We start from the raw sequence: 25622 nt of genomic DNA, 5'->3' as shown, positions 1-25622 counted from the left end.
TTTAGGTTAGGTCAGTCGTCCGATAGTCACAGCTTAAAAATGGAACATTGTTCAGCCTCAAAATGGAATGAAATTCTGACAGTGTGGCTGAATCCCGACAGCATTATGCTAAGTGAAATAAGCCAGACACAAAGGGACAAATCCTGTAGGATTCCCCAGATACGAAGTGTCTAGAATAGGCGAATTCACAGAGACCGAGAGTAGGTTAGAGGTTACCAGTGGCTGGAGGGAGGGGAGACGGGCACTTATTGCTTCGCGGGGTTACGGAGTTTCTGTTTGGGCTGGAAAGGGTTTGGAGCAAGTGCTGATGTTTGCACACCTTTGTGAATGTAATTAACGCCACTGAATTGTCTAGACTTTAAAATGGCAAATTTTCTGTCGTATATATTTGACAGAAGTATTGGGAGATGTAGTAGTATTGGGAGATGATGTTCCAGGGATTTCTCCATGACCATGCAGACCAGGCCTTCTGAGCTAAGAACATGTTTGATAAGCAAACATGCTTTGCGAGCTAGAGATAATATATCCTAGAAAGATTTGGAGATGAAAACTCTTCTCTCCTAACACATTTGCTTGTACTCCAGCATAATAACCTACAAACTCCTTACCCACTCCCTTGGAAGAGAATTCTTTCGTATATATTTGACCACACAGAGAAGTACATTGGTTAGTAATAAACAGTAGCTTACATTGTTAAGACTGTAAATGGTATTCACTTACTGCCTTTCTTGTGCAATTTTGGTGTTTTCCAGAGTTAGTGATGGTCTCCTTTTTTCCCTTTGCCTAGTTTCTTGGGCCTGTCATTAATCGGCCACGAGTCTCCCACTGAGAAGTGTAGAATCTCCCCTGCACACATTCAAACCTATAGGGTTTGAATCTGCTCTTTCCCGGAGCTCTCCAGCCCCTCTTCCCGTTTGGGGTCTAGTTCTCTGAGCCTGTTGAACTGTCGCTTTGACATCCTTTTTTTACCACCAACCTGGGGATGCCCTTCATTCCTCTCCCCTGTCATCGACTTTCTTGTTTTACTCCCTCATACCATAGAGCAAACACATCCTTGAGTATCTTCCTGAGAAGGGGCGTCAGAGAGGTAGGTCTACAGCTTCCCCAGAAGCAGAGCCTGACGTGGGGACACCTGCACAAGGAATATAGGGAGCATGAGCTCTGGGGGGAGCAGCCCCCAGGGGGTCAGGGTGGACGGGCTGGGGAAGAGGCTGGGCTGAGATCGGAGTGCGCTGGGCCCTCCCATTCAGCATGTAGACTTTCCCTTTCTCCTCCTGTTCTCAGTGTGGTACCCACCCCTTAGCTGGCGGGGGTCCATGAGTGCCTGGTGCCGTGGTTGCTTGGCCACATGGGATACAGGGAGAATCTTGGGGTGCCATGGCTTCTGATGCAGGCTTTCCACCAGTCCTCTTTATTGGCCTGTTTCCAGTGACTCCAGGGCCTTCCATCCCTGCGCTGTTCTGGGGTTCTGTGGGGTGAACCCCCTTGCTTCCACTGGGCTTAGGTGTCAGCCTTCTTGTGGAGGGGGGGTCAGTCAGTCATTACCTGCTCCCTCTTTTAGCTTCCAAAACCCCATGACTGCCGTCTCCTCTCAGTCCTTTTGTCTTTGTGGTTGAATTCTTCCTCATCCCTTTACTTTCACCCTATTTCGGAGCAAGCAGCTTGTGTTCCATCAGCCGTGTTTAACTAGAAGTTCTACAAGTTACGTTTTGTGACATTCAGAAATGCACTAGGATTGACACATTAGCACAGCAAATACTGCTAGTTAAACATCGTCGACATTGAGCATTATACTTAGAAGGGAATTACTCTCTGATTAGATGTACTGAGTAGGTGATATTCTGAGCATTATTGTTTTTATTTATTTATTTTTTCAGAGGAATGGACCATTTATTACTCTCAGCAAGATTGGCAGATTGAAGCAGTTCCCCCCAACTGCTAAAGTGCCATAGGATGAGAGTCAGTAGTTTACCTGTGCATGCAGGGGTTGCACTAGAGGAGACGAAACACAAAACTGGCAGATCAGTTTTACATGGGACCTGCTAGTACAGCTGCCTGTCCCTTCCTCCAGAGGGAGATCTTATTCATTAAGGAATTCTCTTCCAAGGGAGTGGGTAAGGAGTTTGTAGGTTATTATGCTGGAGTACAAGCAAATGTGTTAGGAGAGAAGAGTTTTCATCTCCAAATCTTTCTAGGATATATTATCTCTAGCTCGCAAAGCATGTTTGCTTATCAAACATGTTCTTAGCTCAGAAGGCCTGGTCTGCATGGTCATGGAGAAATCCCTGGAACATCATCTCCCAATACTACTATGATTTGGGGGTCATTTTGTCTAAATTTTTTCTTTACCTACTTAAAATCAAAATACTTACATTAATTCGCACTTAAAATATTTTTTTTTCAAAAAAGCAAAACTCTGTGACACGCCCTAAAAATATTTCTTTTTGTTGCTGTTGTTGGATATTGCTTTTATTTTTTTTGAATTTTATTTTATTTATTTATTTTATACAGCAGGTTCTTATTAGTTATCTATTTTATACACATCAGTGTATATATGTCAATCCCAATCTCCCAAGTTATCCCACCCCCCACCCCCCTGCCCCTTGGTGTCCATACGTTTATTCTCTACATCTGTGTCTCTATTTCTGCCTTGCAAACCGGTTCATCTGTACCATTTTTCTAGGTTCCACATATAGGCGTTAATATATGATATTCGTTTTTCTGACTTACTTTACTCTGTATGACAGTCTCTAGGTCCATCCACGTCTCTACAAATGACCCAATTTCATTCCTTTTTATGGCTGAGTAATATTCCATTGTATATATGTACCACACCTTCTTTATCCATTCTTCTGTCTATGGGCATTTAGGTTGCTTCCATGACCTGGCTGTTGTAAATAGTGCTGCAGTGATCATTGGGGTGCATGTGTCTTTTTGAATTATGGTTTTCTCTGGTATATGCTCAGGAGTGGGATTGCTGGGTCCTATGGTAGTTCTATTTTTAGTTTTTTAAGGAACCTCCATACTGTTCTCCATAGTGGCTGTATCAATTTACATTCCCACCAACAGTGCAGGAGGGTTCTCTTTTCTCCGCACCCTCTCCAGCATTTGTTGTTTGTAGATTTTCTGATGATGGCCATTCTGACCAGTGTGAGGTGATACCTCATTGTAGTTTTGATTTGCATTTCTCTAATAATTAGTGATGTTGAGCAGCTTTTCATGTGCTTCTTGGCCATCTTTGTGTTTTCTTTGGAGAAATGTCTATTTAGGTCTTCCGCCTGTTTTTTGATTGTGTTGTTTGTTTCTTTAATATTGAACTGCATGAGCTGTTTATATATTTTGGAGATTAATCTTTTGTCCATTGATTCGTTTGCAAATATTTTCTCCCATTCTGAGGGTTGTCTTTTTGTCTTGTTTAGTTTCCTTTGCTAGGCAAAAGCTTTTAAGTTTCATTAGGTCCCATTTGTTTATTTTTGTTTTTATTTCCATTACTCTAGGAGGTGGGTCAAAAAGGATCTTGCTGTGATGTTTTTAAAGAATTTGAAACATGTACACAGCTTCAGGATTAAGGGCATGGCCTGGGTTTCAAATCCCAGCTCTGTCACTTCCAGCAGGGTACCCATGGGAGAGTGACTCACCTTCTCTAAACCACAGAGAGGAGGCTGTAGGTCTCAAGGAAGTGAAGCGTGTAAGGCACGCTGTCCCCTCTGACTACTGGGAATAGCGTGGCCCCAGGTCAAGCGCTTTGCTGACCCCAGAAAGCAAACTCTGGGCTCTCTTGGCTTCAAATCTTTGCGTGCACGGTTCACGCTTCTCAGCTGGAATGATCCCCCTCAATCTTCTCTTAGGCCTCAGTAACTTTTTATTTTAATAAATTTATTTATTTATTTCTGGCTGCATTGGGTCTTCGTTGCTGTGCGCGGGCTTTCTCTAGTTGCGGTGAGCGGGGGCTACTCTTCGTTGTGGTGCGCGGGCTTCTCATTGCGGTGGCTTCTCTTGTTGCGGAGCATGGGCTCTAGGTGTGTGGGCTTCAGTAGTTGTGGCACGTGGGCTCAGTAGTTGTGGCTCGCGGGCTCTAGAGCACAGGCTCAGTAGTTGTGGTGCATGGGCTTAGTTGCTCCACGGCATGTGGGATCTTCCCGGACCAGGGCTCAACTCTGTGTCCCCTGCATTGGCAGGCAGCTTCTTAACCACTGCGCCACCAGGGAAGTCCCTCAGTAACTGTTACTATTAATTTTTAATAAACTCTTTGATTTTGCAAGTATTTTAGATTTTCAGAAAAGTTGCACAAATAGTACGGGGAGTTTTCATATACCCTTTATCCAGTTTCCCCTAATGTGAGCATTTTATGTGACTACAGTACATTTTGTCAAAGCTAAGAAATTAACATTGGTACATTACTACTACCTGATCCCAAGACTTTACTTGGATTTCACCAGTCTTCCCACTAGTGCTCTTCTTCTATTCCCAGGATCCAATCCAGGATACATGTTGCGTTAGAGTGTTCTTATTTTAAGGTGCTGTCTGCAAGAGGGGAAGGTTTGCCTTCAGTTCAGAGCCCTAGGCTCACAGTATAATAAACTTTGGCTTTGTTTTGAAACTCCAGATTTAGCTGAGCGGCTAGGAGGGAATCATAGTTTTAGCTACATAATTACTTGTTTCCCTACCCCTAAGGCAGTTAGGGGCTATTAATGGGTTTAGGTTTGTAGGGTCTGATGTATCTCGCAGAGGGCCATGTTTAACAAGATCGTTACCACTGTTTACTGGTCGCCAAATATTTCCTTAGTGCTGGGTTTTCTTGGACTAGCTCCTATCGCAATAGTGGAGAATGTCCATGGGGTTGATGACATTTGGTTATTGCTAAGGCTGATTCATCCCGGCCTGTGGTTCTGGGATGCTTTGGCTGATGATAAGGAAGACAGCAGCTTAAACCTTGTCTTTTTTCTGCAGCTCTTAGGATTTCTTAGAAGTCTCTGGGTCAGCGTAGGGCCGAAGGATGGCACTAAGTTGATCCGGGGTGGTGTAGTCAGCTTTGGATGTCATGAGCTTGCTTTGCGGCTCTGGGGAAGCCACTGAATCCCCTTGGGTCTCAGTTTTTCCATCTGTTCAATGAAGCCTTTGTTCTAGGTAGAGCCTCCTAAAATCCCTTTCAACCCGGTAACGGTGTGATTATGTCAGTAGACTATTCAGTGGAGAGTCCATGAAGCTCTGGAAGTTCCGTCAACTTCTCTCCACGCCCGAGAAAAACTCCGTTATTTTAAACAATCACTCATCCCGTGTTTGTCAGAGGAGTGGAGGCATTTGAGTATGAGCCTATACAGTACTTGATTTGGAAGGTGAAATCACTTTAAAATTAGGTAATAGACTAAAAAGTGAGTGTTGAATCACTCCCCGATTACGCCTTCTTCCAATTTCTCCGCCCCCATTGCTCCCTTTCCTTAGCAAGGATAACAGAGCACTCATCTGGGCCACAAAGAGTGAACAGCTGCTCCGTCCAGGACCACTCAGATGGGTGGGAGCAGCATGCAGAGCTGCTCGTAGCACAGCCCTGATCCTAGAAGAGGGGGAGAGGGTGAGGCGGGGAGGAGGGTGCGAGCCTGCTGAGTGAAGGCATGCTCGGGGGGAGGGAAGAGTCCAGCACAGCACAGCTTCAACACGTACTTCCTGCCAGGAATTGGATTGCTGCGGTATACGCGTTGCCCCATGTAATTCTTAAAACAACCTTGTTAAATGGTTTGTTGCCCCCATGTTTAGTTTTCTCGAAACTGAGCTGCAGAGAGCTTAGGTTATTTGTCTAGGACTCCCCAACTAGTAAGTGGCAGAGCCAAGGTCCAAACTCGGACCTGCTTCTAAATCCTGCACGTTCCCATCCATGATATACGTGGACTCAGGCAAAGGGTGTAGGATGCTTGAAAGAAAGGGCATGAGAGATGGGTCTTGATGTTTTGGCATTTTCACAGGTGGGAGTGCCTGGGCCAAGGCAGGGGGGCTGGAGGGTTCGGCACACAGCCGGGGATGGGGGCAGTGGTACAAGATAGGGTTTTTTGGTTTTTTTTTTTGCGGTACTCGGGCCTCTCACTGTTGTGGCCTCTCCCGTTGCGGAGCACAGGCTCCGGACGTGCAGGCTCAGCGGCCACAGCTCACGGGGCCCAGCCGCTCCGCGGCATGTGGTATCTTCCCCGACCGGGGCACGAACCCGTGTCCCCTGCATCGGCAGGTGGACTCTCAACCACTGCGCCACCAGGGAAGCCCCAATTTTTTTTTTTTTCCCCTCAGCTCTTTTTTTTCAGGAGCTGTTATTGAAATGCTCACTCCCTTCAGCATCTTTGATTACTGAGCAAAAAATTGGGCTGCTTTGGTCTTAGCGACATTTAGCTGGAGGACGGGCTCCAACACAAGCTTTCCCATGGCTCATTTGATTGATTGGGCATTACATTTTCTTTTGGGGAATAAAGAAGCAAAAAGGACTTAGGGGTGCAGCGAGGCCCCTGTCACGTGCGCGGGAACCTGATCATGCATTCCTTTTGTAGACAGAGGCAGGAACAGGGAGGGACGATGGCCAGCTCCTCACGTTTACGTCTCATATCTTCAGGTCTGGTGCTGCTGCTGCCGAGGCCAAGCTCGTACTGCTCACGGCACGACAGGCCAGTACATCGAGAGACGAGGTGCTGGGGCAAGGAATAGTGTCTTTATTCAGAAGGCTGTCAGACTGAGAAAATGGTGGACTCATGTCCCTAAGAACCATCTTACCCTAGTTAGAACTGAGACTTCTTTTATACTAAAAGGGGAGGGGCCGTGGTTGGTTGTGGCCAGCTTTTGGTGTCAGAATCCTTTGTTCTTGCAGCTGCCCACAGTAGGTCAGGTCATGATGTTCCTACAAGCCTCCCTTAAGACAGATGTTATTCTCTGTTCTGCAACTTTTTCTCTCTGTACAAATGGAAAGTGTTAGTCAGAGTCCTAAGAATGGACTGTCCTGTATATTTCAAGCTACGGACAACATTCTTAACTTGTAGCAAATGCAATAGAATACATTTTTCTTTTTCTTTTTTTTAGATCCCATATATATGTGTTAGCATATGGTGTTTGTTTTTCTCTTTCTGACTTACTTCACTCCGTATGACAAGACTCTAGATCCATCCACCTCACTACGAATGACTCAGTTTCGTTTCCTTTTACGGCTGAGTAATATTCCATTGTATATATGTGCCACATCTTCTTTATCCATTCAGCAGGAATAAAGCGATAGACATAGAAAATGGACTTGAGGACATGGGGTGGGAGGGCGGAGCCGGGGTGAAATGAGAGTAGCATCGACATACATACACTACCAATGTAAAATAGTTGGCTGGTGGGAAGCAGCCGCATAGCACGGGGAGATCAGCTCGGTGCTTTGTGACCACCTAGAGGGGTGGGATAGGGATGGTGGGAGGGAGACGAGGGAGGAGATATGGGGATATATGTATATGTATAGCTGATTCAGTGTTATACAGCAGGAACTAACACACTGTTGTAAAGCAATTATACTCCAATGAAGATCTGTTAAAAAAAAAAAGGAATAGAATACAAAGGTTAAAGAAAAGGAAACAGATCCAATATAGAGTCAGATTTGTTCTTCCCTATCACACTACCAGCCCAGTTTGCCTTTATAAGCAGGGCTGCAGCTGCAGGAGGACTTTTGGTATCTACCGTCTGGAGTCATAAAGGGACTGGTTGACAATGACTTGTGTTTTGAGTTCATTCCCTGAAGTCTTGGGTCCAGTGGTTACCACCTCCTCTTTGCTCGACTATCGCTTCCAGGCTCTGCTTCTTAGGGGTAATTGAAGGTTAATCAGATATACTGCTTCCTGCTTCTGTATCAGCTAGTTAATATGTCACTACATCCAGATTTTAAAAAATGCCCGACATTTAAAGGAGCTTCGTTAGTGTTGACAGTTTCAGGGAAGTCACCTATTTTGGGGGATTATTAAAAAAAAAAAAAAAAAAAAGGTTTATCATACAGTCCAGCAGTCACACTCCTTGGTATTTACCCAGGTGAACTGAAGAGTTATGTCCACACAGAAGTCTGCACACAATGTTTACAGCAGTTTTATTCATAATTGCCAAAACTTGGAGGCAACCAAGATGTCCTGTAGTAGGTGAATAGATAAATAAACCGTGGTCCATCCAGACTATTATTCAGACCTAAAAAGAACTGTAAAGCCACGAAAAGACTTGGAAGAATCTTAAATGTATATGACTAAGTGAAAGAAGCCAGTCTGAAAAGGCTGCAAGACTGTACAATTTCAACTATAAGGCACTTCGGAAAAGGCAAAACTATGGAGACAGTAAAAAGATTAGTGGTTGCCAGGGGTTGCAGGGGAGCAGAAAGAGGTGAAAAGGTTGGAACACAGAGGATTTTTAGGGCAGTGAAACTACTAGTTGTGATACCAGAATAGTAGATACATGTCATTATGTATTTGTACAAACTCATAGAATGTGCAACACTAAGAGTGATCTCTAATGTAAACTATGGGCTTTGGATGATAATGAGGTGTCAGTGTAAGTTCATTGATTGTAACAAATGTACCACTGGTGTAGGATGTGTGTAGTGGAGAGGTTGTGCATATGTGGTACAGGGAGCATATGGGTATTCTCTGTATTTCCTGCTCAATTTTGCTGTGAACCTAAAACTGCTCTAAAAAAAAAAAAAAAGTAACATATGCCTTTATATGCTGTATTAGTTTTCTGTTGCTGCTGTAACAAAGTACCACAGGTGTAGTGGCTTAAAACGACTCAGTTGTATCATCTGACAGTACTGGAGGTTAGAAGTCCAAACTGGTTTTAACTGGGATAAAATCAAGCTGGCAACAGGGCTGTGTCCCTGCTGGAGGCTCTCGGGAAGACTCTGTTTCTTTGCCTTCTTCGGCTTCTAGAGCTCGCCACCCTTCTTTGGTTTGTAACCTTTCCTCCATCTTCAAGCCAGCGGCAAAGCATCTTCTAGCCTCTCCTTTCTGACTACGACCTCTGCTTTTATCATCACATCTTCTCTCTGATGCTGACCCATCTCCCTTTCTCATAAGATTCCTTGTGATGACACTGGCCCCACCCAGATCCAGGATCATCTCATCTCAAAATCCTTAGCCACAGCTGCAGAGTCCCTCTTGCCATGTAAGGTGACGTATCCACAGGTTTTAGGGATTACGATGTGGTCCTTTTTGGGGAGAAAGTCATTATTTTGTCTGCCACATATGCCCTTTATTTAATTAATTTATTTATTTTAATAAATTAATTTTATTTATTTATTTTTGGCTGCGTTGGGTCTTCATTGCTGCGTGAGGGCTTTCTCTGGTTGCGGTGAGTGGGGGCTGCTCTTTGTTGCGGTGTGTGGGTTTCTAATTGCGGTGGCTTCTCTTGTTGTGGAGCACCGGCTCTAGGCGCGCGGGCTTCAGTAGCTGTGGCACGCGGGCTCTAGAGCACAGTCTCAGTAGTTGTGGCGCATGGGCTTAGTTGCTCCGCTGCATGTGGGATCTTCCCAGACCAGGGCTCGAACCCGTGTCCCCTGCATTGGCAGGTGATTCTCAACCACTGTGCCACCAGGGAAGTCCCCACATATGCCCTTTAAATAAACTTTTTTGGGGGCCCTATCGTCATTTCAGACAGGCAGCCCAGTCTCTTTTCTCTCTCTCTCTCTCTCTTTCTTTTTTGGCCGTGCCATGCGGCTTGCGGGATCTTAGTTCCGTGACCAGGGATTGAACCTGCGCCCTCGGCAGTGAAAGCGTGGAGTCGTAACCACTGGACTGCCAGGGAAGTGCCCAGGCAACCCAATCTCATTTCAAGATTGATCCTTGGTCATGTTCCAGTTTATGTGGGACACAGGGAGCCTGGCGAGGAAGAGAAATGAAAGAAATCCATTTGGGTTCTGGATCTGACTGGAAGGATAAAGGATCATTGATTCTCAAGGAGGGGACCCACCTGAATCGTCTGGGATGCCTTTCCATTTCAAGCATCCCAGATTCTGGCAAACCCTCCCTTGAGAGGCACATCCCTTCTGCCTCACCTTGCATCTTGTCCATGAGAATATGGTACATTGCTCACGTATAGGGGACAGAAAAAAGGTTGGTACCCAGTGATGCATAGGGATGGAAAGGAGCTTTGACAGAAGAGGTTGGACTTGGTGTTGAGAAGGCGATGGGGATCCGAGGCTGGGGAAGTACCCCAAGTGACATTGACAAGGATGGGATGTGGGGAGGGACTGGAAGATGAGGCGAGTGGCCTTACTGGTGACATGGTCTAAATGGGAGGCCCTGAAACATGCAGGGATAGAGGTTGCTGGGCATGCCTGTGCCTCTGTGCTGGTCATCCTTGGTGGGAGCTTACCGTGAATGGCAATTACAGACTGTTGTTGAATTCTAAAGCAAGTGAGACAAAGTCCAGTAAAGGGATGGGTGAGCCTCTGGCATAGAGAAGGCTCCCACAGGCTTCCTTTGGTGGTCCCATGGAACTGAACTGATGAGCTGTTTTCATTGTTTCTGGGAGTCTCTGAGGCAGGTGCAATTTTCTACGGGCGGCGCTAGGACTTTTGCTGGGAGAGTCCAGTGCCAAACCGGTGACTGTGTGTAGGTGATGCATCAAAGAAGAGAAATCATTTTCTTTTTGCACAGATTTGTTTTTTATCGTTGCATTCGCAGTACCTGGTTGCATCACTCTGAATGTTATTTGGCAGACGGATGATGCATTTATTTCAAAGGCAAGGCGTAGTTAATTTTAGAAACCCATTCAGCATTTTATACGTTAGTGCTGACTGTCATACGGTTACAATGGGTAGTGGGTGTGCTCTAGCCAAGATGTCATGGTGTCTGTAAGAGTAAACAACTGTGGATGAGTGTTTAATTCACTAAATGTCGGAGAACCTTTAATGAAATTGACCTCCCCGAGATTTGAGTCCAGCTTCAATTCTCCCTTTTCCCTTTTGTTTTTCCCCCTCATTGAGGTGATGATGGTGCCACTTTGCTCAGTTCCCTGGATCTGCCACTTCCTGGCTCTGTGACCTTGAGCAAATGATCTTATTACTTTGAGATTCAATTTCTTTATCTACAAATAGCAACGGAAAACAACTTCTTCCTCCCAAAGCTGTTGGGATGGATAAAATAAGATATCAGATGTGACGCTTTGGTCCCTGGAAATAGTAGGTGATCAGTAAATATAAGTTCCCTTCTTCCTTTTTAGAGATGAGAAAATTGATGAGACAGAGTCGACGTAGTCTCACTGGTTGCCTTCAGATATTTCAAGGGCTGTCACATATCACAGGGGACAGACACCTTCCTTTAGTGCTCTGGAGAGCAGATGTGGTGCGAAGAGGTAAAAACCGAAGGGAGACAGATTTCAGCTCTACTTAAGGAAGAACTTTGTAGTAATTAGAGCTGTCTCACATCCAAGGCAGTGGAGCTCACGAAGTAGTGAGCAGTCTAGTCCTGGTAGTATTCAGTTAGCACAGAATTTCTCAACAGTGCCACTCACCTTTGGGACCAGATAATTCTTTGCTGTCAGCGGCTGTGATGTGCGTTGTGAGACGTTTACCAGCTTCTCTGGCCTCTGCTCACTAGATGCTACTAGTAACCTCCCCCTCACCTCCAGCCCTACTTGTGACAACCAAAAATGTCTCCAGACATTGCCAGATGTCTCCGGCAATGGTTGAGAACCACTGAATTAGAGGCTAGATGACAGCAAACTAGACTCCCTCTTCCCAAGGTCAACTCCATCCTACCCCACATTGAGTTCTTAACAACATTAGAATTCTCGCGGCGGCTTTGTGCTTTGGGATAGTACCTACCACCGAGGATTAAAGGCCTAACCCAGGTGACACTGTGGGGACCAGTTTGGGCCATAGAGAGCGAGGGAAGTCCCCACTTGGAAGGCCTTCAGGCGATGGTTTAATGGTTTGTTGCTTATCGTGGTTTTGCAGGTCATGCTGGCCGCTTCCTATTGGTCGCTCCTGGCCCCAGCGGTGGAGATGGCTACGTCCTCTGGTGGCTTTGGCGCCTTGGCCTTTTTCCCTGTGGCTGTCGGCTTCACCCTCGGAGCTGCGTTTGTCTACCTGGCTGACCTCCTCATGCCTCACTGGGTGAGTACCACTCCGCTTTGGGCTCTTGTGTCGGGATGTGTCTAGCTCTGTGCCATGGATTTACTCCTGTTCAAACTTGACATGCCAACTCGTGTCTATGTTAAGTAGCCAGCGATATCGAAATAGATATTTCACACCATTTAGGTCTTTTACCTGGAGGAACGGAATTGTGACTTAATGCCTAAAAGAAAATAAGCTCTTGGTAGTCTGACTCATCATCTCCTTAGTTACATTTTGATACGTTCAGATTTTAAATATCAGATCTCATTATAAATATAGAGTGCAGCTGACGTCGTGTGGTACAGCACTGTCTGTATGAGTGGACCTAGACACTGGGGGAAGGGAGTGCCCGTGACGGTGGTCCTGACTCTTAGAGAGCTTATGATGTCACCAGGGAGATGACAACACACCCACCTGCAACATAAGACCGTCGACAAAGCATCGTATCCACAAGGGCTTATTCATAGGAGGGCGAGGTGGGGAGACCGGGCAGTAGGGCCTTGGGCTGCGCTCACTTCTGCCATGAACCGGTTATGTGTCCCTTCTCCCCACTTTTCCTTCTTACGGCTTGAGAATAACTCCCTTATAGGGGCTGCCGAGTGAAAACTAAAAAAATCGAAAAAGGCGTCAGAATTGGGGTGTGCCGGCGATTTAGCTTTTTTATTTTTTTTGCCCTAAATAGTGCTGGTGGGTTGGGTTTGGGGGATGGGCACGTACTTGCTTACAGAGAAGCACAAAATGAACCACAGCCTGAAGTCTGGCTGTGGTCACTGAGCAGAGGGAGCCGAGGCCAGGCCACGAGATCGTGACCCAGCGCCATCTGCTAAAACCGGGTCGGCTGAAGGGTGGACGTCAGTAGGACCCAGTGCGGGCACGAGTCACCTTAGCAGATGCAGTGTCCCAGCAAGTCCCCGAGGTGGGCAGAAGGCCCCTTAGAGACCTGAGCTGGTGCTTGAATCCTCTGTTCACCCAGGGTGGGGGGAGGCACGGCGGGGACCGTGTCGAGGAGCTGAGTTTCTCTGCTGGGTTGCCGTGGGCAGGGTCAGGTCCGGCTCACTGGAGTCGTCTGGGCATGTACCCCAGGAGGTAGGCTCACATCCTTTCCCCGGCCCACCTGCCTTCTCCACTGGAACGTGGCCCAGACACTCGTGAGAAACTGATTACTCATGTTCCAGAATGGCCAGCCTCTGGCCCAAACAGCTGGATGTGATGGTTGGTTGGACAGCTGTGATGTTGTCTCGGAGGTGTGTCATTCTTGTTCACCGAGAGTGTGAACGGCCCTGTCAGTTTCTGCCCCCTGGGCCCTTTGCTTCCTTGTTGTCAAGGAACATCTGCTTGCTAATAGCTTTGAGAGGTCCTCAGCATGGATTGCCGTATTCTGTCCTCAAGTCCGCCCTGGTTATCTGTAAACTTGCTGCTGGGGTGTATTCTACTTGCCCTGGCAGGAAGATCTGGCAGCCAGGGGCCTTAACTCCTGAACAGCAGACAGGGGGCTGGCTCAGCTGCTGTGCACAGCCCCTGCTGGTCTCATTCTGCCCTTCCCACCTGGGCCCACCCGGGCTTCTAAGGCAGTATCTTGTCCCACCTGGGCCCACCCGGGCTTCTAAGGCAGTATCTTGCAGAGGGCTCTTTACAGTCGTGAAGGGTCGTCCTTCCCTGATACTGGGGCCAGGGAGTGGGGGCCAGGTGTATTTGACCAGCTGCATGAATGTAGGAGCTTTCTCTCGGCAGCGGAAATAGTCATTCGGCCAGTTTGTTCTGTGCAGCAGTACTTTTTTTTTTTTTTAACCTTTTGCTTCCTGTTTGTTCTACTGTATGCTTTGAATATAGAGGAGATCCCAGGGGAAAGTCTTGGGTAGAATACACAGAGAATTAGGCCCGGCTGGGGAGTGGTGGGTGAAGTCAATGGGTTTTGATCTTGAGTCCGTGTGGTTGACTGAGCAGCCACGGGGCGTACAGTCCTCTGTCGGGGAGAAAGCGGGGGCTAGAATTTGCTTTCAGAATGCTTGCTGCGATTGGAGTTTAGGAACCAGGAGTTCTGTGGGTCAATTCAGACTGAGATCTTTTCAGTTTCCTGTTCACTCCACCTTATGACAGAGCCCCACCGCTCAGCACGTGGCCCAGGGAGAGGACGAAGTGGTGAGAGCAAAAGGCTTTGGCTGCACTGGTGGTGGAGGGGCTCGTCCTGCAGAGCAGGCCCCAGGGGAAAGGGGGACCTGCCTGCAGAAAACCCCATGGCCTCCTTCCTGTCCTCTGGGAGGACCGTGCGTGGAGTTTGACGGGGTGAGAGGAAGTGAGTCAGTCTCTGCCTTATTTTACCTGCAGAAGTGAGCCAGTGCAGGAGTCCGCTCAGCACAGACGTGTGGTTTGAGCGATCCTGACATTGACTCGTGACCGTCCAAGCACAGGTGCCACCGCCTGCCCGCGTCGGAGATGTCCACCCTGGTTATACTTACATGTTCAGGGTGGCGAGACTCTGGGTGGGTGGGAAGGAAATGGTTAACAACTGGCCCTGTTCTCCAGCTCCATTTCCGTCATTCAGCCTTTATTCCGATGTGTTTGTGCCCCTTTTGGAGCCGGAGCGCCATATTGCTCATGAAAAGGGTTTTACTCATAACAGCCTGTCAGGTTGAGCCCACTGTAGCTGTGTTAACTTCGGATGCATCAAATCGCTCCCTGAAAGGGTATTTATTTTCATGTATTTATCTGGGGATAGAGTAGAAAAGGCTCACGCGGTAACTGTTAATGGGAAATGAGCTGACAGGGTTTTACAGAGGCTTTGCCAAATGATATCTTAATAAGAGGGAGAGAGAGGCGGGGTAGGCAAGGAAGGTGCAGTCCGCCAGGGCCGGGAAGAGGCCTGACAGGAGGACGCTGATGGCGAATGCGGCTCGGGCCAGCCTGAGCCTAGCACTCCCCTTGGATGGTTCTAGGGAGAAGGGGAATGGACCTTGAACAGCTGTTTGGAGATACTGACATTTTTATGACCTTTGCAGTTTGCTTCTATATAAAGTTAAGGATGGCAGTGGGTGCGAAGACTTCACCTTTAGTTTAAAGCTGTGATTTTCTACTGGTGGGTAGAGGGGAGAGGAGGAAGAGGGTAGATGTGTGTCGCCATGGCCTTGTGTCTTTCTTTTTAGTCATATTAGTATTACATCAACACAGCACAAAAATCTCATTATAAAAATTAAACAAACTTTAACGTGTGACACTCCTTTCTTGCTGTAGACTGTGTCCTCTCAAAATTCCAGTGCAGTGGTATTTGGAGGTGGGGCCTTTTGAAGGTGACCAGGTCATGAGGGTGGGAGCCCTCACAAATGGGATTAGTGCCCTGATAAAGGAGCCCCCTTCCCATTCTGCCACATTGGGACACGTACACACTGTTTATGAACCAGGACGTGGGATCTCTCCAGACACTGCATCTGCTGGCACTTTGACCTTGGACTTCTCAGCCTTCAGAATTGCCAGAAATAAATTTCTGCTGTTTATAAGCCACCCAGTCGATGGTAATTTGTTAAAGCAGTCTGACCAGGGTAAGAGGCTCCCCTGTTTCCGTACTCTTCCCAAACCAGTCAACCATTGTCATCAGTTTAGTGAGTATCCTTCTAGATTTTTCTCTTTTCTCTTTCTTTTCTTTTTTCTTTAAGAAAACGAATTATGTTGTGTCCTGTAAATATCGAAATATAAACACTGTCCCCTATGCTTGTGTTGTTCAAGTATGCTTTAAATCAACTCTATAGCTACATGAATCCTGACTCATTTATTTAGACTTCCCTTCTCTTTGCTTATGTACGTGCATGCATGCATTTCACACAGCTGGAACCGTCTGTGCGTTCTCTTACGTGTTCTTTTTAAAATTCGAAACGATTTTTATCTTTAGTCTTTTTAGTACATATACTGCACCCTTCCATCTTAGTGTACTTCACCGGGCCATTTCCCTGTCACTGAGGAGCTAGATTGCTCTGTGCTTTTGCTTATGTGTATATGTCTCTCTGGAAAATGTCATTTTGTTGTGTGTCTCCTGAAAAACAAGTGGTAACGTCTTGGCTGTGTTGTTGACACTTGCTTTTCCAGCTTTGCTTTGCATCTTGGCAACCTTCTCTCTGGGAGATGTGTGTTCCCCGCCCCCTCCCCTCCCTCTCTTGGGATTTGACATCCAAAGAGACTGCCCAAGGACTGCAGGGGGAGGGAAGATAGTGGTGTCTGAGTCTGCCTGAGACCCTCGGGCGGGGCATCGCAGCTGACGGCCCCACCCAAACGTGCTCAGGGCAGCAAGCGATAGGGGTGCGACCTTCTCCTCAGTGCCCTCCTTCATGTATCTGTGTCCCAATCCTGTTTAGTTTCTCTTGGTTTTCGCTGTGATGGCAAAGAAGATGCCTCCACTAAAAACTTAAACGAGAAGGATGTGCGCCTACCTTTAGTATGCCCCTAACTGTTGCTGGTGTCAATTTCTGGCCACTGGAGTCGCTATGAGGGACCAGGTATGACAACTGTTTGGAGGTGACAGGTGATTGACAGGTGATTATTTTCCCCCTCAGGGGTGGTGCATGTTTTCCTCCTCTTTGTAGATCCTTTCCATCTTTAGCTTTACGAACGAATACCTAACAGAGGAGACTGGGGGTGGGGGAATGGCGAGAATCGCTTACAGAAGGAGAAATCGCAGTGGCGTCCACCTGTAGGGTCCATAGCATAATTCTGATATTATGAGATAAGCCCAGCTAGCTTCACAGTGAAAACCGGCTCCCTGCCTCCGTTTTACCATCTCCTTTCTTTTGCTTTGCTGTGGTTTGAGATCTGCACTTCTCTTTGATGCTCTGAGGTGCATCATGGGGTTGATGGACGGTTGACATTTCAGCTGGCCTGGAGAGAGTCTCCGTCCAGCTGAATCACCGGCTTCCTCCAGCGTGGGGGTTAGGGCTTCAGCATTTGAGTTTGCGGGGTGGCGGGGAGCAATTCAGCACATAACAGCATCCTCTCCGTTTCTTTTGATATCTATGGTACTAAGATTGAGAGATAGTTCACCCTGTGGATGTGTGGAGACACTGGGTGTCCTGACCAAGAGCAGGCTGGCACTTGAACGGGCACGCTGAGTGGGCAGAGCTCGCTAATGAATACACGACGCTAACGAATACTTCAGTTTCTAATGGAGCAAAGCCGCGAGCTTGCTGGCATTGGAAGCCGTGGCTGGTGAGTCGTGGGCTGGGGAGCGTTGCCAAAACCTTGTCGTTCAGATGAGTCGCCGACAAAGGAGCGTTCTGAATCTTTTGTGAAAGCCAGTTTATTTCATCATACTGGGGGCTCTTGGCCCACTGATGCCGTGGGCCCTTCACAATGAGGTGTTTGTAGAGAGCTGGCGTTCAGGTCCCCCTGGGTCCCAAGCGCCCATTTCCGAGGTGCCTGTGGACGCCGCGGCCGAGGCTGCCTCCCGTGACGCTTAGGAAGGTGCTCGGTGTCGGTTTTGGTCCCGTTGGCATGCAGAGGGGCTCAGAAGGGGGTTGAGGCAGGCTCTAGTGTGGTGTGCTTGCTGACTCCCAGAGAAAGCCGTGGGTTAACCGTCCTGTGGACGCCCTGCTCTGCGCATGTACCTGCTGGGAACGCGTATCACAAACTCCCTTCCTCTCCACTTGCTCCCTTTGATCTCTAAGGCGGGCGGGGGCGGGGGGGCTGCTGTTCTACCCCTGTGTATGCCTGGGTGTGTTAGCTGCGTACCCAGTCCTGGCTAGTTGAGGCTACAGGAAAAATGTCTGTGGCTTTGCAGCCGATGACACAGAGCATCTGAGAGGGCCCAGTCAGAGCTTGGAAACCTACCTCTGTGGGTGCTGTGTATTCCCCAGGTCCCTTCACTGGGTCTGGCACGAAGACGTGCACGTGTGCGCGCACATGTGCACACGGAGCGGCCATTTCAGCACAGGCTGGCTTGCTGAAGGGACCTCCCCAAGCACTGAATGACCCTTGTTATTTTAAAAGAGTGGTGGGGATTCTGGAACGCAAATAGGCACGGTTGGGACCTTCTGAGACTTGGACTTCCTTCTCCATGCTTAGAGCACCTTTTCATAGTTTAGACCGTAAAGTGGTGACTGAATACTTGTATTCTCTTGCCCTGTGTTGAGCCAGGCGGCAAGATTATGAGAAATATCTAAGAGGCCACCACGGAAATTTATTGAACCAGTGGCTGGTTGGCAAAGATGACGGAGGCAAAGATGATTTACGAGGCTGGCTGGCTAAAGGAATTGGGTGTGCGTTTCATCATAATTCCTTCCTCCTGAGGGGTGGGCGGGGCGCATCTGTCGGCTCACAGGTGTACCCCTCTCTAGGTGGCTGGCGCATCAGTGCCCGATAGAGCAGGTCCCGGCCACGCCTGTCCTGTCCGTCTTCTCTCAGATTGTGGTGGTGTTGGTGATAGTGTAGACGGCTCACCTCAAGGCTGGAGAACCATAACCCCAGAGGAGTTAGAGTTCTGGTATCAAAGAAGAAAAGAGGGGTGAAGTTTGGGAATGTAGATGTCGGATTGGCCAGTTCTTTGAGGGGAAGGAGTTGGATTAAAGCCCCTGGAAAAGCTAAAACGTTGTTTAGCTTTAGCTCGACATCCCCATAATGAGCCCCAGGGATAAATGACAGAAGGCATGTCAAGGACGGTAGGAAATGGAAACGCCCTCTGAAGACGCTCTGTGCAGCCCCACGCCTGCCGTTCCTTTTGTCCTGTGCCCTAGGACTGGGAGGAGGGCCAGGGATCTTCAGCCCTGTGTCTCAGAAGCACACGTGTCTCCAGAATCCCAGCCAATCCCCTTCAGAGCCTCCCTTTTCCAAATGCATGGGTTAGCAATAGGAGGACTTACCTGGCCTCAACCTGAGCGAGACGGGGGAGTTCTGAACGTAATGCAAAAGCCAGTAGACCATTACCAGCACGCTGGCATGGTGCCCAGCTCAGAACACTGTCCCTCCAGCGTTCTCAGACTCTCTCCTAGTTACCCTGCAGGGCACACTGTGTGTGTTCCTTCAGCAGAAATCTTCCCTGGCAACCCCAGGTCTTGGTTCCACTTGGCACCTCCCCCATCTTGCCCTGTTTCTTCCCTGTGCCGTCATCACCGGTGGGGCTGATCACTTGTGTCCTGAAGGCAGGGACAGGTCTGCTCTGGTCTCCCCTGCGACCCCGACAATACCTGGGCATCGTGGGTCTCCAGGAGGTATCCGATGAATGAGTGAATGGAGATGTTGGGAAGATCAGGTGAGATCGTTGTTATGAAAACTCCTTAGAGCCTCAAAGTTGAAAGCACTTTACAGCCATGAGTTATTTTCTGGAGGCAGACCCACGCTCCTTGGCAAGTGGCCACTTTTGAGGCACTATAGACACGAGGCACAGAGAGTTGAATAGAAAAACTTAATCTGATTTGAATCTGCTATATTCTTGTTCACGCTTTATTTGCTTTGTTAATTACGTTTGCCTAAGACTCTAAAGACTTACACTGCTGTTTAGAGTCAACATTTTCCTAGCAATTCGACCAGGAAGTGTGTTAGAAGGAATGAGGGTGGGGACGGGGTGGGAAGGAGCTGGGAAGTTGCCTTCGGTGCTTTAGAAAAATATTGATGCCTGGGCCTCCCTCTGGAGGCTCTGAGTCATTGTGTCCCAGGTGGACCCTAGGTATCTAAATGAAAACATCCCCCCAGAGGCCCTGATGTTCAGCCGAGGTTGGTGGCCAGCAATTGAAGGCAACTTACAACTCGCTTTGATTCAAGTGATGGTTTTTGGATGGTTTACTGCAATTCAAGTACCTTTCTCTTTCCCTTGGCAGCCAGTCTTACGATTTATTGCAAAGGACTCAGTAAAGAGGGAGAGAAGGGCTTCCTGCAGGTGATGAAGGTACAGTCTCAAGACGAAAGGGGGGAACTGACCTGGTTCTATGGGTTGCAAACTTCAGAGTGCACCAGAATCCCCTGGGGGGGGGGGCTTCAAAGATGCAGGTGCCTGGGCCCACCCCAGACTCAATGACTTCTGAGCTCTTGGGAGGCAACCGAGGCCTCTGCATTTTAAAGTAGGTCCCTAGGGGACTTCTGGTGCTCAGCAAAGTGAGAGAATCGCAGAACAATCCAGGAAGGTGTGCCGGAGGAGTCTGGAAAGCTGTAGTATGTGAGGGGCACAGACAGAAAACTTGGGAGGTGGGGTACCCAGAATCCTCTATGTCTCATGGTCTCCTTAAAAATGTATTTTTTTATGACACAAATGAACTTATTTATGAAACAAAGACAGACTCACAGACATAGAAAATGAACTTGTTACCAAAGGGGAAAGCGGGTGGGGGAGGGATAAATTAGGAGTTTGGGATTAGCAGATACAAACTACTCTATTTAAATTAGGTAAACAAGGACCTCCTGTATAGCACAGGGAACTGACTATATTCAGTATCTTGTAATAAACCATAATGGAAAAGAATGTGAAAAAACATACGTATGTGTATGTGTAACTGAATGACTTTGCTGTATACCCGAAACTAACACAATCGTGTAAACCAACTATACAAAGAATTCGTTTTTTAATTGATGTGAAATTCACATAACATAAAATGAACCGTTTTATTATTTATTTTTATTTATTTATTTATTTTTGGTTGCACCTCACGACTTGCGGGATGTTCCCTGACCAGGGATTGAACCCTGGGCCACGGCAGGGAAAGCCCGGAATCCTAACCACTAGGCCACCAGGGAACTCCTAAAATTAACCATTTTAAAGTGAACAATTCAGTGCCATTTGGCACCTTCCAGTTTTGTGTAACCAGCATTGCTGTCTAGTTCCAAAGCATTTCCATTCCCCCAAAAGGAAACCCCCATCCCCATTAAGCAGCTGCTCCCCCTCCCTCCCTCCCTCGTCCCCAACCCCTGGCAGCCACTCACCTGCTTTCTGTTTCTGTGGATTTACCCACTTAGGCTGTTTCATAGAAAAGCAGTCATACAGCGTGTGACCTTTTGTGTCTGGTTTCTTTGACTCAGCATAATGGTTTCAAGGTTCATCCGCATTGTAACCTGGGTCAGAACTTCATTCCTTTTTACGTCTGAGCACTGTCCCATTGTATGGATGTGCCGTCGTTTGCTTCTCCATCCCTCCGTTAATGGGCATTTGTGTTGTTTCCACCTTTTGGCTATTGTGAACAGTGCTGCTGTGAATGTGGGGTACAGGATTTGTTTGAACACCCTAATTCTCCATCCTTTGGGGGTATGTATCACGATCTCCACTTCACCGGTGGTTAAATCAGGTCAGTCCAGGTGGGCAGCCTGGCTGGCAGCTCAGATGACCCACAGTTTGCTGGAGTAACAGATGCAAAGCTCTCTGAAGCTCAGCTCTGAATAAGGAGTGGCCAGGAGGGCAGTTGGGCAGTTAACAGGGCCAGAGGGAGGGGAGGTCTGGAGGGAGCTGGTCGGGGGCAGGGCAGTTCTGTTTGGCTGTAGCTTCAGGCTAGCTTCCGTTTTAAGTGCCTTTTCTCAGCAAGGTTACAATGGAAACAGCCAGAGTAATCTTATTAGAAATACATTTCTGGGACTTCCCTGGTGGTGCATGGTTAAGAATCCACCTTCCAATGCAGGGGACGCGGGTTCAGTCCCTGGTCAGGGAACTAGATCCCACATGCGTGCCACAACTAAGAGTTCACATGCCACAACTAAGGAGCCTGCCTGGTGCAACCAAAGTAAATTAAAAAAAAGAAAAAACATTTCTGACCGTTCACTCGCCATCCCAAATCCTTTGCGATCTCCCCAATGGATCCAGGCCTTTTTGTCTTTTTTCTTTAACATGGACTTTCTTCTGGGCTCTCCTCCAGGCGCCTCCTTACCTCCTTAGCTTCAGCTCAGGCCAGTCCTCCGCCACTTGAACCAGCCACCAGCTGCTGCAACGGGCTCTCAGGACACACGTGCCCTTTGTCATCCTGAGCCTTTCCTGGCGGTCTCCCTCTGCCGGGAACCACTTTCCTCCTTTAGCCGTCACCTGGCCAACTCCTCCTGGTTCCCCTTCAGGTTAGGACAAAGGCATCCTTTCCTCCAGAAGCTTTCCCGGAGCTCCGATCTGGGCGAGGTGCCCCTGCATCTTTGTAGCTCTCCCCGCCGAGCCCCTGCCTGGCAGGGGCTTCCCTGGTGGGCCGGCAGCTCCTTGGGGGCAGTGGCTTGGTCAGTCTTGTTTGCCCTGAATCCCCAGCACCTGCCGCGGAGCCTGGCCTGGAGAAGGGGGCTCAGAACGTGATTTGTTCTGACGTGAGGAAGGAGTGAGTGTGTGTTTGATCCTGGGACTTTATTCTTCACTGCATCCTCCAACCTACATCAGTGCCTGCAGCAGGCTAGGTGCTGTGGCCCCTCTAACACCTCCCAACACAATAAACACTTCCTAAATGTGGGATCGTTGAATGAAAAGGAGAATTGTATGTATTGCGTGTATTTATGTATGTGCGTATGTGTATGTGCACATGGCATTTTTTAAAAACAAACAATTCTAAGTAAAGTAGAGGGGAGAAGGCTGGCTTTGTGGAGAATCAGGTGGTCAGATGAGCTAAAACAGGGTCAAAAAACTTTTTCGGAAAAGGACCAGAAAGTATGTATTGTGGGCTTGGCAGACCTCTTATGGTTTCTGTTGCCTTTCTCGTTTCGTTTCCTTTTCCTTCCTTCCAACCCTTTAAAAATGTGAAAAACATCTGTACCTCATAGGCCGTACAAAAACAGGGCACTGGCAGCATTTGGGCCACGGGCTGTAGTTTGTAGACTCTTGATCCGCAAGGTCCTTTAAGGCCAGTTGCTTTTTAAACTTGGCTTTAGTGGTGTCATGTTATATGCATTTATACGTGGCCCTTTTTTCTTGATGGTTAAAATTATGTGTGTTAATTGTAAAAAAAAAAAAAAAGCCTAGAGAATAGAAAAGTTCGAAGACATAAGAAAAATCTACTTTTAATCCCACTGCATGGGAGCAACTATAATTCATGTCTTGGAACATTTGCTTTCTGTATCTTTTCCTGTTGTTCTTTCTTCTCCGTGTGGGAAATGTCATAATAGCTCACAGTCGTGGAGCATATACCGTGGGCAGGCACATTACATGCATAATCCTGTGGGGTCAGTGCTATTGTTGATTTTATTTTACAGATGAGGAAACTGAGGCTCACTTGTGTGATACGAATGATCTAGACGCATAAGGACCCGTCTCACTAAGTAGCAAAGCCCAGGGATGCCCAGGTGGTGATGGCAGATGCGTGTGTTGAGGAGAAGCCTCTGTCCCTGGGTCCCTGGGTGGCTGGAATGAGCAGAGCCCCTGCTTGTAGAAGAGTAGGGTAGTTTGTTATTGCAGCAAAACACAGCCCATCCTGACTGATACCCCGAACCACTGAGACATTTGGGTAGCATCAGTGTTAGTCATGTAATGCTATCTCGGGGCCCTCTGTACCCTTGTTTTAGATGCCAGAGGCATTTTGGTGGGATACTTCCTGTTTGTTTGTGTGTTTTGTTGATGAGAAATTAATCAGTCCATCTAAGATAGAAATGGGAAATGTTATTTGAGCCTAAATGAGGATTATAACCTGGGAACAGCATCTCGCAAAGCTCCGAGAATCGTTCCACCCCTTAGAAGTCAAGGCACAGTTACATTAAGTGTTTTGAGACCGAGGGCTGTACATTAAATAACGTATTACTATTAAAAAAATTTTTTTAACATCTTTATCGGAGTATAATTGCTTTACTACAGTGTTGTGTTAGTTTCTGCTGTATAACAAAGTGCATCAGCTATATGTATACATGTATCCCCACATCCCCTCCCTCTTGCGTCTCCCTCCCACGCTCCCTATCCCACCCCTCTAGGTGGTCACACAGCACTGAGCTGATCCCCCTGTGTTAAGTGGCTGCTTCCCACTAGCTGTTTTACATTTGGTAGTGTGTATATGTCAGTGCTACTTTCTCACTTCGTCCCAGCTTACCCTTCCCTCTCCCCACGTCCTCAAGTCCATTCTCTACGTCTGCATCTTTGTTCCTGTTCTGCCCCGAGGTTCATCGGAACCATTAAATGACGTCTCATTGACGGTTTACACAATCCAGATGTGAGTGTCACCGTGGCGGGTCATGTGACCTCTTACAAGATCAAGAAAGAATGTTATCTTTTAAGGAGTTCTCTTGTTAACACTAAGAGAATGTTGCCCTTTATGGTTGAGCAGGTATTTCTGCGGATTGGGGGTGGTTTGGTGGATGCATAGTGCAGACACACGATGCACAGTGGTGGGGAGAGACGAGGCCAAAGGGCAGAGGAAATTTTTTTATGTTTAAATTTTTCTTGCCTTGCCGTAAGATATGAATTTGATTTCACAGTTTCCTTATTGATCAGTCATCCCATTTGGACTCTCTCGGGAAGCAAAAGAGGACAGAATTAAAGGGATGCTTGCCACTGCTTTCTGCTCACCCCTAAATTCCATCACGAAGGAAAGCGTGTGGGCAGCCTTGGATACCTGTTCCCTGTGATGGTGATGTGTGAAGTGTGGGTGAGGCTGTGTTTCTCGCTTCCTCAATCCCAGGGGCTCCAGGCTCCTTTTGGGGCATTTGCACTGTTATCCCTGCCTTTCTCCTCCTCTTATTCTCCTGACAGCTGTCGTAAAAATAACCGCCTGCTTTGTCTGACACCCTGATCCCGACTCTGCTCACCCCTCCCCGTTTTGCTAGAAGGGCTTGCGTATCGAGTTTCCATATGGTGCAGTGAGTGGCAGTTGGAGGAGTCCCAGCAGACTGGCTCCTTGGTGATGCCCAGGGTTCCTCCGGTTCAATGGCAGGAACGATTTAGGGCAGGACTGGCAGGTAACGAGCCCGGGGAAGTGCGAGTTTGTGCTGGGCTCACATGCTGATGGGGTTCTAGGTTGGCATTACACTTGGGGCTAGTGCTGGGTGATTTATGTTATATGATGATACACTAGAATGTAATGATATATTACCTGACGATATACGATATAACGGTATTCCATAATGGCATTATGTAGCGACGCATCATTAGATAGAGCGTACCATCATGCTTTCTAACACCCCCATGTTCCCCACCCAAGTCCACGTTTCTCGGTTGCGTGAAAGCTTCTTTAGAGGCAATGTGTCGTACTGGAATACGCATGGACATTGTATCAAATTGCCCTGGACTCACAGGGCTGTGTGTCTTGGGGCAGTTACTTAACCTCTCTGAACCCTGGTATCCTTATCTGTAAAATGGATATAGTCCTACCTGAGAGGGTGGCCATGAGGATTAAATAAAATGAATGCCTATAGAGTACCTAAGACGTAGCCTGGGCAGCTCACAGTAGGTCTTTAATAAATATGAGTTATACCAAGAAATGTGGAAGCAGCTGGGGATAACTTTTTGGTTATGTTTCTTATTTGCACAAGTTGTGGATTCAGGCATGATGAAACATTTGTAAGTGTATGTGTCTGTGTGTGTGTGGGCTGCTTTTCTCTTTTAATCATTTCTCTGTGGTTATCGTCACAGGAAATAGCATCAGCTCCATTCCATCTCTCTGGTATCCTACGTGGTCTGGCT

General features: G+C 47.6%; 1 protein-coding gene across 5 annotated transcripts in view; it reads left to right on the top strand.

Moving 5' to 3' along the window:
* SLC39A11 (solute carrier family 39 member 11) overlaps positions 1 to 25622 on the top strand; it is a 423926-nt gene that overhangs the window by 113694 nt on the left and 284610 nt on the right. For all 5 annotated transcript variants that reach the window (XM_024760939.1, XM_024760936.1, XM_024760937.1 and 2 more), the window contains one exon: positions 11942 to 12100. In XM_024760939.1, coding sequence (XP_024616707.1) covers positions 11945 to 12100 — 156 coding nt within the window. In that variant the 5' untranslated portion in view covers positions 11942 to 11944. The remainder of the gene's footprint in view (positions 1 to 11941; positions 12101 to 25622) is intronic.

This window comes from Neophocaena asiaeorientalis, unplaced genomic scaffold, assembly GCF_003031525.2.
Source record: "Neophocaena asiaeorientalis asiaeorientalis breed wild unplaced genomic scaffold, Neophocaena_asiaeorientalis_V1.1 scaffold30, whole genome shotgun sequence".
In the NCBI taxonomy this organism is placed as follows: domain Eukaryota; kingdom Metazoa; phylum Chordata; class Mammalia; order Artiodactyla; family Phocoenidae; genus Neophocaena; species Neophocaena asiaeorientalis.
Note: the sequence above shows the minus strand (reverse complement) of the source record. Positions and strands in the feature narration are given on the sequence as shown.